General features: G+C 39.1%; 1 protein-coding gene across 1 annotated transcript; it reads right to left on the bottom strand.

Moving 5' to 3' along the window:
• Positions 1–591: 591 nt before the first annotated feature.
• Positions 592–8,170, bottom strand: LOC104602886 (epsin-3). The gene is made up of 4 exons (XM_010266742.2): positions 7,877–8,170; positions 7,117–7,239; positions 5,903–6,064; positions 592–1,330 (listed from the first exon to the last, which is right to left on the bottom strand). Exons 1-4 carry the CDS (start codon positions 7,981–7,983, stop codon positions 754–756), a joined length of 969 nt encoding a protein of 322 aa, XP_010265044.1. The 5' UTR covers positions 7,984–8,170; the 3' UTR covers positions 592–753.
• Positions 8,171–11,598: the final 3,428 nt, after the last annotated feature.

The raw sequence follows: 11,598 nt of genomic DNA, 5'->3' as shown, positions 1-11,598 counted from the left end.
AGCGTAAGAGGTAACCTGCTTTCTCTGACCTGACCCGAATTCGATTAGCGACCTACTCGACGTGCCGAGTGACCTCCTCGTTAAGCGGGTTATCGTCTTTGACTCCCCTAGGATCATGACGCCCCGACAACGGAGTAGATCCACGCCCCACCTGCTTTGGACACAACCGGTTAAGCGTTACTAGCTTACATGGAGTCCACCTCTGGGCATTAAACCACCTCCGAATCAGATGGGCGAGTAATCTCGCACACACTTCATGAAGCTCATGGCAGCTTGCCTATATAAAGGCACCCTAGTAACCAGAAAAGGTATGCATGATTTAGCTCTCACAACACTCTAACTCTTTTGCTTTCTTGCAATTAAACATCTAATTCGCTAACTTAAGCATCTAGTTCGCTAACTTAAGCTCGACTAGGCAACCTACTCAGTTCGACATCCGTGCTATCTGCCAACAAGGAGCACCATATCACGCAACATTAAGATACATACTCCATCCAATTATAAATGGATCGAATTCAAATGTAATTCAAATTTGGACAATCATAATCCGTTTGCAGCCCTAAGTGGTGAGACTGCAGTAACTTGTAATATAGTATCATGCACTTTTGAGGTATTTTCACTTGATTTTAGTCATAGCAAGATTACATCGATGAGGGCAGACATATAGACACTCATAATAACTTAGAGAGTTAGAGATTTGGTGACAAAAATGCAACACAAAATGCACCATCCAGGTCATTTTTACACTGGTATTTACGCTGATCTGATGGACAGCTGACGATCAATCTTCTTCTTCACCACCTTCCCGACGTCTGAGAAGCTTCTGAGCGTTACTTTCTTGGCATCCGAGTTTAATGGACTACTGGGACCAACGAATTTCGAACAAACTGCACCGGAAACACCGTCTGTTTCCGCTTCTTTCTCAGGGTTGAGAAGTGAATTCCCTGATTCTTCAACAGGAGAATTCCAGAGATGTGATCCTTCAGCGTCCTCATTAGCACCAGGAAAAGTAGTGGGCTTCTCTGATGGTAACCTGCTTCCTTCTGAAGAACTCTCGCCCAGATTTTTTGTTGGGCTTAGTGGTTCATGTGGACTAAGCTCTTCTAAATCATACCATCTAGGACTGTTGCTGGAATGCGAGCCAAACGATGAAGTTCTAGAGGATGAGGTTGATGAGGACTGATCAGGAGGAAACACTGAATTACCAAACCCTTTAATCTCCTTAGTTATTTTCAGTGCTTTGTGGCGTGCTTCTTTGAGTGCCTCTCCTCCTCCTAGAAGTTCCAGTATTCTCTCCGACTTCTTTTGCATGTTGATACCCCAATCGAACCTGAAACAAGCCCAAACTGATCAGAATATAAAGAATATGTTGAACTTATATTATAGATATATGTTAAAAGGTGCAACCCATTTCTAGGATTTTTATCCTTAACAACTTAACTGATCAATAAAGCCTTATCCCAACTATATCTATATGCATGGTTTTTCCTGCTTGGCCAGTTCAATTAAGGCTGCAAATATATATGGCTTACTCCTATCTGATCCGATAAATCTGATTCAATATCTATTAGTTCGATTCGTTATGTGTGTGTATGTTTGTAAGGATAGTTTGAATTAATGTTGTACTTTTACTAAATCGTCATACATTCAACTTTCATACAAGTAAATTTCAATTCATTTTCTTCATAAAATATAATATCAAAATCATTTAATTTTTGTTCATTTTATTAATAAAATATGATGAGGGGTAATTTGGTCCTCTCAATCGTATGATACGTGGCTTCCCTATGACACCTCAGTGCCGAGTCAACAAACTAGCTCAATAAAATTAGCTTGGAGCATCTCACCCAGGCCGACCTCTACTTCGGCGAGACCGAAGTAGGTGACCTTGTAAGATTACGGTGAGCTGTCCTACGAGTCAGTCAAGCTGTAGGGACTTAAAACGACCTACTAAGGAGAGCTCGCTAACAACCCCCTGTAGTTCCCAGTACAGCTCGGCAAGGCCAAGTTGGCAGACCTGTAAGATTACGATGAGCTGTCCTAAGAGCCGGTCGAGCTGAGAGAACCTAAGGCGACCTAGGAGGAAGAGCTCACTAACTGTCCCCAACAGCTCGCTACCAAAGGCGCTGATAGTGCGACCATTAGAATAGCTGATCGTGTCGCGCGCCAGGTTTTATGCGAACAAATCGTAACTCCCGAGAAGATCTTTCAACTAACACCTTAACGTGACTGAATATAGGGAAACAACTCTACAAAGAGCTCAAGATAGTTACCCTAAGCCCCTTGTGTCCAAGAGCCTATATAAGATGTCCAGATCCACCCAGAAAGGTATGCACATGGATACCCTCAAAGCTCCCTTATGTTCTCAGAGATTACTCCTACACACTCATTGACTTAAGCATCAGAGTGCCCTCCCCGGGTAAAAACTACCCGGGGACCCTCACCTCCTTTCTCTTTACAGCTCGCACTCAGCTCGATCACATAGAAACCAGCTCGGCCATACAGCTCATCACTACTAGGTTGGGCCCTTGTTTGAGCCAGATCACAAGACATGAGGGAGCATCCAGATTGTGCATCACCAATTGGCGCCGTCTGTGGGAAACCGCTACAAAAAGCTAAGTTCTCACCTTCTAGAAAGCTGAATTCTCTCCTTTTAATTTCCATTTCTATTAACTCAATGACATTTTTGAGCAGCATTAACATCAAGAATGAAGAATCAATCACTGGGGGGCAAGAACATCCATGATGAACCTTGAGAACCCCCCTGTAACAATTAGATGCAAGCATGGGAAAACAACCAGCAACAAAATGACCAACAGTAGTAGAACAATCAGCAGTGGAACGACCTAAACAACCAGCCTCCCATCGACAATGCGACCCTCGATAACAACTAGCTACTGGTGGAGAGTCAAGGTACGACTCCTGGGACTGGGTTCGCCAGCTCATCTGCGGGGACTAGGAAAAAGCTTGGAAGGTGTACTTACCATGCTAAAAAAAAAGAAGCCAGCCCGCTTCGACAAGGGAAGTGTCAGGAGGTAAAGTGAACAACAAAGAAGGGACAACAACAACGAGAAAAAGAAGAGAAGTAAATCACCTAAAAGAAGCAAGTCGGGTCGGAGTAGGCGCAACAACTCACCACGAAGAAAAAGCAGGTCGCCTCGTAGAAGGCGCAATAGCTCACCATGAAGAAAAAGCAAGTCGCCTCGAAGCAGGCACAACAGGTTGCCATGAAGAAAAAGCAAGTTGCCACCTCGGGGCTCGACTCAATGACAAGCCACTCCACCTCTGTACAACAGCTCACCTTTAACGAGCTGAAAAGAGAACTTAGCTTGCCTCCGCTGTTAACCAAACTTGAGACCGAGGACGAGCTTAAACTTTACCTCTCTGCAAGTGACGAGGTTGTTAGTTCGGCCCTAGTAAGAGAAGTAAATAAGACACAACGACATAGAGAAGCTCACCTTTGCGCTGGTGCTAACTACTCGAAAGCTATGACCTTATTCCCAGGCCCATACCATAAAGCTCAATGAATACAACATGACCAGCGATAAAAACACCGGTCCTGGCAGACTTCATTGCTGAGTGCACCTTTAGCTCGCCACCTTCTATAATGGCAGAATGGGAATCGAAAGCTTCATCCAGCGCGACACCACTCCCAGCTCGTGAGATAGCAGAGTAGGGATGAGGAGCCCTGGATACTTCATGTGGATGGCTCGTCTAACTAGGGGGGAGCGAAACTGGGTTAATACTCTATGGACCTAGCAAAGTAAAGCTGGAGTACGCGCTTCGGTTTCAATTTCAAGCTTCTAACAATGAGGCCGAATATGAAGCATTGCTGGCTCGATTGGCACTAGCAAAGGAAGTAGGAGCCAAACACCTTGTAGTGTGCATTGACTCACAGATTGTCGTAAATCAAGTGAATGGGGAATACAAAGTGCGAGAACCTTCAATGACTGCCTTTATTGGCCAAGGTGAGAGAACTCTCCAATTTTGACTCTTTCTGAGATCGAAAAATACATAGGCCGATGCCCTTTACAAACTTGCGAGCATGATTGACTCGACAAAAAAGAACAATTTACATAGAAGAGCTACCTCACCCATCTATAGAAATGGGGGGCAGAAGAGGTCGCTTACATAACAAATACAGAGTCGAGCTGGATAGGTCCAACCTTCGACAAGGCATGTTGCCAAAAGAACAAAATGCAGCTCGACTCATAGAACGACAAGCAGCTCGCTATGTGATAGTAGGTGAGCAAATCTATAGGAGGTTTTTCATGTACTACAGAGCTGAGCTGGATAAATCAAACCTTCGATGGGGCATATTACCAAAAGAATGAAATGCAGCTCGACTCATAGAACGACAAGCAACTCGCTATGTGATAGTAGGCGAGCAGCTCTACAAAAGGTATTTCATGTACTATAGAGCCAAGCTAGATAGATCCAACCTTCGATAAGGCATATTGCCAAAAGAACAAAATGCAGTTCGGATGATGGAATGACAATCAGCTTGCTACGTGATAGTAGGCGAGCGGCTCTACAAAAGATCCTTCACTTTACCATATTTATGAAGCTTGCACCGAACTGAGGCAGATCGGGTGTTACATGAGATCCACGAAGGGATTTGTGGAAGACACTTAGGAGGCCGGGCCCTAGCTTAGAAAGCCTTACGACAAAGGTATTGCTGGCCCACCATGAAAACAGATGTGGTTGAGCTAGTCCTGAGATGTGATAAATGCCAGCAACACGCCAACATCCTACACCAGCCAGCGTGTGCTCTCTTCTTTCCCCATATTTGATGTTTGAAGAAGAAACTGCGGCTCGCCCAGCCTCAATCCAAGCTAATAAAGCAGGCAACCTATGAAACCAACCGGACCAATTACCCTTTCTGAGAGTTACTCTCTTCGCCGAGCTAACGCTGGCTCAAGAGTGGGGGGCAATTGATGAGGGGTAATTTGGTCTTCTCAATCATACAACGACACGTGACTTTCAAATGACACCTCAGTGCCGAGTCAGCGATCTAGCTCAATAAAATTAGCTTGGAGCATCTCACCCAAGTTGACCTTTACCTCAGTGAGACCGGACTAGTTGTCCCCGTAGGATTATGGCGAGTTGTCCTAGGAGTCAGTCGAGCTGTAGGGACTTAAGGCGACCTGCTAAGGAGAGCTCGCTAACAACCCCCTGCAATTCCTAGTACAGCTCGGTAAGGCCGAGCTGGCAGACCTGTAAGATTTTGGTGAGCTGTCCTAGGAGCTGACCAAGCTGAGAGGACCTAAGGCAACCTACGAGGAAGAGCTTGCTAACCGTCCCCAGTAGCTCGCTTCCAAAGGCGCTGATAGTGCGACCTTTAGAATGAATCATCGTGTCACGCGCCAGATTCTATGCGAACGAATCGTAACTCCCGTGAAGATCTCTTAACTGACACCTTATTGCGCCCGAAAATTGGGAAACAACTCCACAAAGAGCTCATGACAGTTACCCTAAGCCCCCTGAGTCTAGGAGCCTATTTAAGACGTCTAGATCCCCCCAGAAAGGTATGCACATTGATACCCTCAAAGCTCCCTTATGTTCTCAGAGATTAGTCCTACACACTCATTGACTTAAGCATCAGAGTGCCCTCCCTGGGTAAAAACTACTCGGGCACCCTCACCTCCTTTCTCTTTATAGCTTGCACTCAGTTCGGTCACACAGATACCAGCTTGGCCATACAGCTCGTCACTGCCAGGTTGGGCCCCTGTTTGAGCCAAATCACAAGACACGAGGAAGCATCCAGATTGTGCATCACCAAAATATAATATTTTTATCATTGTTAGTTTAATTTACTTATACGTATATGTGATTTGATGTCATTCATTTGCAGCCCTAAGTACAATATGCTCAATATAAATGGATAAAATGGATAAGTTACCCTCGCTCATCTACATATTTAAATGTTCCAAGCTCTTCAATGACTTCAGTAGCACATTGGAATTCTTCAACAAAATCTTCAGGCCCATGAGTGAGTAAGAACTCAAGAAGAATCAATGACTTGTAGGATTGCCTCCATAGCTTTTGATCAATAGCATAGAACCTACAATAAGAATTTTCCAAATTAAAAAATATACATGGATCAGTCTAAATGCATGAACAAATGATAACAATTAACAGTGATGAAAGTTTCTTAATTTGTTTATTGCAAAGCTTGATAAATACATCAGGCCAACTTAGGATACTCAAAACTCAAAAGATGCCTCTCAAGTGTTCATGTAACATGTTTGGTTTAACCCTCATTCTTTCTCATTCTTACCTAAGGTGAAATTCTAAAATGGACAAGAATGGTAAAAATGGGTAGAAAGAGAAAATATTGCTATGAGCCAAATGGTTTTATCTTAAAAAGGAATTATTTCAAACTGGCGAGTGCCATATATGTGGCTCATTTTCATTCTTAAAACAAATTGTGTTAATGGTCATGAACCACTAACTTAGGTCTCCAAAATCATCACATAGATGTTTACTGGTGGATGGTTGGCGATCAATGCCCGTTAGCATAAGTTTTCATGACAATCTACCAATAAACGTTGATGGCGGTGGTTTTGTAGACCTAGGATGGTGATTAATGACCATTGGCATAGAGTTTCTTTAAAGAATGAAAATGAGCAAGATGGGGCATGATTATTTTTCATACTGTAGGATGCCTCGATTTTTGTGCTATGGCTTGATTTTTCATTATTGTCTAAAATGAGCAAGAATTAAAAAAAAAGAGGCCCAAAGCAGCAAACCAAACATGGCCTAAGGTGCTGTTTAGAAAGTCTTTTTAGAAAAATCTTCCAATAGCCCAGATAGCCAAAAGATGTATTGAGCTTTTGAGGTCTTGTCTTTAAAGATAAAGACCGTTTTGCAATTGGGTCAGTTTACTGGGATTTTAAAAATGTGTTTGAAGGATATTTATCAAGTCTTTTTGAGGTCTTTCTGCATACGTGTCTTCTGATCTTACTAATTTTTGGTTACCAAATATAGAAAGACCTATTCTAGTCTTCCAAACTTGCCAAAGCCTAAAAGACTGCATAGAAAAACTTGCCAAATACCACCTAAATTAGTTTTAGGTCAAATGATCAGATTTCCAAGAATTTACAATTAATTTACCTCCTGTGAAGAACATCAACAATTCTCCAATAGTCATCAATGTCATAGGATGCCTGAGCTATTCTTGTCATTGTTCTAGCATCAGGGCCCCATGGATCATTATTAGTTGCCTCCTCAGCCAACCTATATATATTATAAAATGATATGGTTAGAAAAAATAGGTAGTGGTGATCACTTTTAATGTTGATCCCTGCAAACTATGGCCGAAGGGGGTGCTCTACAACATGAATTATTTTTCTTATTGCTGGTTCAAAAAACAAATCAATATACCATCTTATGTGTCTTTTGTTTTTAAAACTGAAATTAAAAACAAGTTCTTGAATCTGATTTCAGAATCATGTTTTTATTTGATTATTCAACATCATGCATGTTCCATAAATTATATAATTTCTATACCAGAAATTTTGTTTTATTTTAAAAACCAATATTTTGTTTTTAGAAACAAAACCAACATGTTTTTTCCCTTTAAAAATAAACTCAGAGTTCAACTGATGTGGCAATTCCAAAAACAAGTGAAAACAAAACATTCATGTTGTAAAACGACCCCTAATTTATCAGTCGGTAAATCGATTTTGAGAGATGATCAGATTGGCCAAAAGCGATTGAGTTAGAGAAATTATCCCCCAGATCATGAGCTTCATTACAAGAAAAAGAAAAAGAGATCAGGCATAAGATGACTGGTTTAATGCTGATTCAATATCTAGATAACCAATTAGATGTTCCTCATTATTGAACATCAATTTCAGTATGAAACACTTACAGTTCTGGTTGAGTAACATCAGTCAAGGCGAGCCTGAGTATTTTGTACTTCTCTTGAATGAAGGAAGATGCTTGCTTTTTAATATCATCTAATGACAAATTCTCCATCACTGATAAAAAATAACCAAACGGCCCTAAAAAAATGATAAAAAAGAACCAAACTAGTTTATAGAATTCTAGTTTCACATTAATCAATCAACTGTCTTGGAAAGCAATGGAGACCCAATTTCAAAAGTCTGATTTTCCCATATAGGAGTCGGAGGTTGGCTCGAATAGAGAACCGCAAGAGTCTTATGATAAATTAAAGAATTGCGCTTATGGGTAGTAGTGCTTTTCGTCCAGAATGAAAAAAAAAAAAGAAAAAAGAAAAAAAAGAAAGGGATGATTATAATAGGTTTTTACGAACATTTGGGATCGATCTTGAACCAAACAAACCCGAGAAATTCGCAAAAAATAAAAAAAGGCCGATTTCAGGCATGTAGGTCCCTACTTTTATTGGTAGTTTCACGTCCAATTGTTCTCCATTGGCAATTTCTATGGTACCTGAAAATTTTTGTATTCAAATGTTCCTTTAACCACTAGTTCATTTGAGGATTTCAGGAAACCAAATGTCAAATTTTGCGACCAAAGAAATAATGCTATTTTAAGGGGTGTTCCCAAACATGTTTGCTTTTCTTTTTTTTTTTTAAAGCAAAAACAAATGTCACATAAAAAAATCAATTAATTTTTGTATTCTAAATTATATAAAAAATAATTTACTTTAAATTAGTAGTAGACACCAAATACCAATATCATATCTACCAAATACCAATATAATATCATATGGCAAGAATATGGATTATATACAGGGGCATTTGGTAGGGGTGGATTCGAGCTGAGGTGAGCCGAATAGCTAGTTATTTGAGCTTGGCTCGGCAAGGTAGTACAAGGCTCGAGCTCGATCTTGGTTCAAGCTATAACCTTAAGCTCGAACTCGGCTCGAGTCAAAAGCTCGTAAGCTCGATTTCGACTTGAGAAAAATGTTTTATAAAAATAAATAAATAAATATTTTTTAATTGATATTTAAAAAATTAAGAATTGTAATAATTAGTTATTATTATATATAGTATTTTTATTATATATATTATTTTCTATAATTTGATATTATTATTACTATTATTATTATTATTGTTATTATTATTATTATTATTATTATTATTATTATTATTATTATTATTATTATTATTATTATTATTATTATTATTATTATTATTATATGTATGTACGCATGCATGTATGTAGCTATTTGAGCTTGGCTCGTGAGCCTCACGAGTCGAGCTTTATTAGGCTCAAGCTCAGCTCAAAGCTCAGTTGAAACCGAGCCGAGCCAAGCTTTTCACAAGTCGAGTTCGAGAAGCTTGTGAAGAGCTTGGCTCGTGGCCTCCCCTAACTTTTGGGAAGAAAGGATGCACTATGAAATTATAAAATTTGTACTATCACTACTGACTCCTTTTTGTAGATTGATTGCAAAAATGGATACCTTAATATTATCTGAAGCTTAACTGACAGGTGCATCGACAATTACAGGTATCAATGGACCAGTTTTGGGTTGTATTTCGTCTTAATCAAAATCAATTTAGACAGGTCAGACAGTTCAATAAGACATATATATAGACACACACACACACACACAAGTACAATGGCCCGTGCAATGCACGAGATATTTGAATCGATGAATGATACCACAATTAGATATAAACCAAGTTGGGTGTAGCCACTTGTTTGATTCTACCCTACTTGTTTTAGTGTCAATCCGTTTGATTGTCCCAAAATGAAATCATACTTCAATTACTTCAACCTAATTGAGTGTGAGCGATAGTCTTAAGAAAACAAAATTGGCTTAAAACATGATCAGAGATTCCCTTTGACATATAATGTAATGTTTGTGTGTGTGCGTGTATAAGTACACAAAAAGCTTCATATTGCAACATTAGTGCAATGACTTAGAGGACTGTGGAACCAACCATAATGCTTTGTGCCAATAATAAATTTAAATCCAAGGAGTGATTCAAATTGGAACTGTGTGGGATAGATTCAATTCACTTAAAGAGCTTAGCAATAGGGGGTTTTCTGTCAACTTTCTAGTGCAAGATGTTGAAATCAAACCTAGAGGATGCCAAAAGCAAACCAGCACGAGGTTTTTGCTATTAGCTTGCAAGTGCAGGATGTTGAAAGCAAACAACTTAGATCTTCATGTAGAACAAGCAGGGATAGAGCCCGGGGGACCCAGGGGAGCCATGGCCCCCCCTATGGTTCAGAAACTCCCCACTGAAAAACAACTTTCCATGTAAATTTTCCCCTCTCCCCACTCTCCATCTCAATGGTTGCCCCCCCATGGGCCTATCCATACTTCATTTATGTTTTGGCTCCCCTTATAACAATTTCCTAACTCTGCCCCTAAACAAGTACTAAGTTTTGGTATTTTTAGGGTGTCTTTCACTGATGATTAAGAGAATTATCTTTCACTGATGGTTAAGAGAATTAAGGGTGTAAGAACTTACAAATTACAAAACACCAGAAAAAATGCTTAGAAATTACATATACAAACTTGATTTGGGCAATGTAAGCCTGCTAAAGACACATGATTTAACACAGAATTATACCCAAAGATGAAAAACACTTGAAACTTATAAGTCCAAACTTATTAAACCAAAACCCTAACTACTTAAAATTAATTAAACAGAAATAATTATCAAAGAAACTCAACTTTAAACTAAAGCATGATGTGAAACCAAAACTCCTATTGCATTTTCATAACTTAAAAGAGTGAAAGAGATAATAGAGCTTTGCAATTGTGATAAAGATGATATTGAGTACGATTTTGGCATATATTGTTGTTGAAACTTCTTGAGATGAAAGGTAAAAGACTGAATATGATCGATAATGAAGAGCAAAAACACTTGGAACTTCATTGGTTTCAAGTGTCTAAAAACCTACATTATTTCTGTATACATATTTTTCTAATCAACCACCTAGAGGTGTAAATTGGGCCATGTTGGGCTGGTGCGGCACGATCTGCATGTGGCCCATGCAAAGTGCAGGCCGTGCTTCCCTCCCCTATGATATTTTGGGGCTCAACTTGGTACAACCAACGGCCTGAGCCCATGCGGGCCCGTGTTATGGGCCGAGCCACAAACCGGGTCAAGTCATATTTTTTAAAATTTTTGAAAAAATAATGAAAATTTTAACATTTAAAAAATATATACAAAAAATAAAAAGACCTTAAAATTTTATGTTTTATGAATTTTGATGTATACAATTGTTTATATATGTAATGTAATAAAATTGAAAATAAAACTATATATTACTATATTATATAATTATTATATATAATACATAATACATAATATATATATATATAGTTATAGTTATAGTTATAGGAGTAAAGCATATAAATCGTATAATAAATAATGAGGGTAATTTTTAAAATAAAAATCAGAATTTCCAAGACAAAAACTAATGGACTTTTAAACAATGGAAAAATAAATAGAAATAATAGTGAGGGGTAATTTTGAAAATTAAAATCAAGGAGTTTTTAGAATGGAACGATTACCCTTTCCATTTTTATTAATGGTCAATATATATACACACACACTAGTGGGGACCCATGCGATGCACGGGAAATCCCATGCCCAATTTGATGAAAAAAGGATTAAGATCAAAGAACAACAATAAATTATAATA

Source organism: Nelumbo nucifera, chromosome 1, assembly GCF_055504915.1.
Source record: "Nelumbo nucifera cultivar China Antique chromosome 1, China Antique-T2T, whole genome shotgun sequence".
In the NCBI taxonomy this organism is placed as follows: domain Eukaryota; kingdom Viridiplantae; phylum Streptophyta; class Magnoliopsida; order Proteales; family Nelumbonaceae; genus Nelumbo; species Nelumbo nucifera.
The sequence above is the reverse complement of the archived record's forward strand: the minus strand, read 5'-3'. Positions and strand labels throughout refer to the sequence as shown.

What these genes read in the sequence shown, in the direction of transcription:
- LOC104602886 (XM_010266742.2), bottom strand. Translation starts at nt 7,983, where the DNA reads ATGGAGAATTTGTCATTAGATGATATTAAAAAGCAAGCATCTTCCTTC. An exon ending in GTTGATGTTCTTCACAGGAG is followed by an intron (nt 6,065 to 7,116) that starts GTAAATTAATTG and finishes TTCTTATTGTAG; the next exon opens with GTTCTATGCTATTGATCAAA. An exon ending in AAATATGTAGATGAGCGAGG is followed by an intron (nt 1,331 to 5,902) that starts GTAACTTATCCA and finishes GGCTTGTTTCAG; the next exon opens with GTTCGATTGGGGTATCAACA.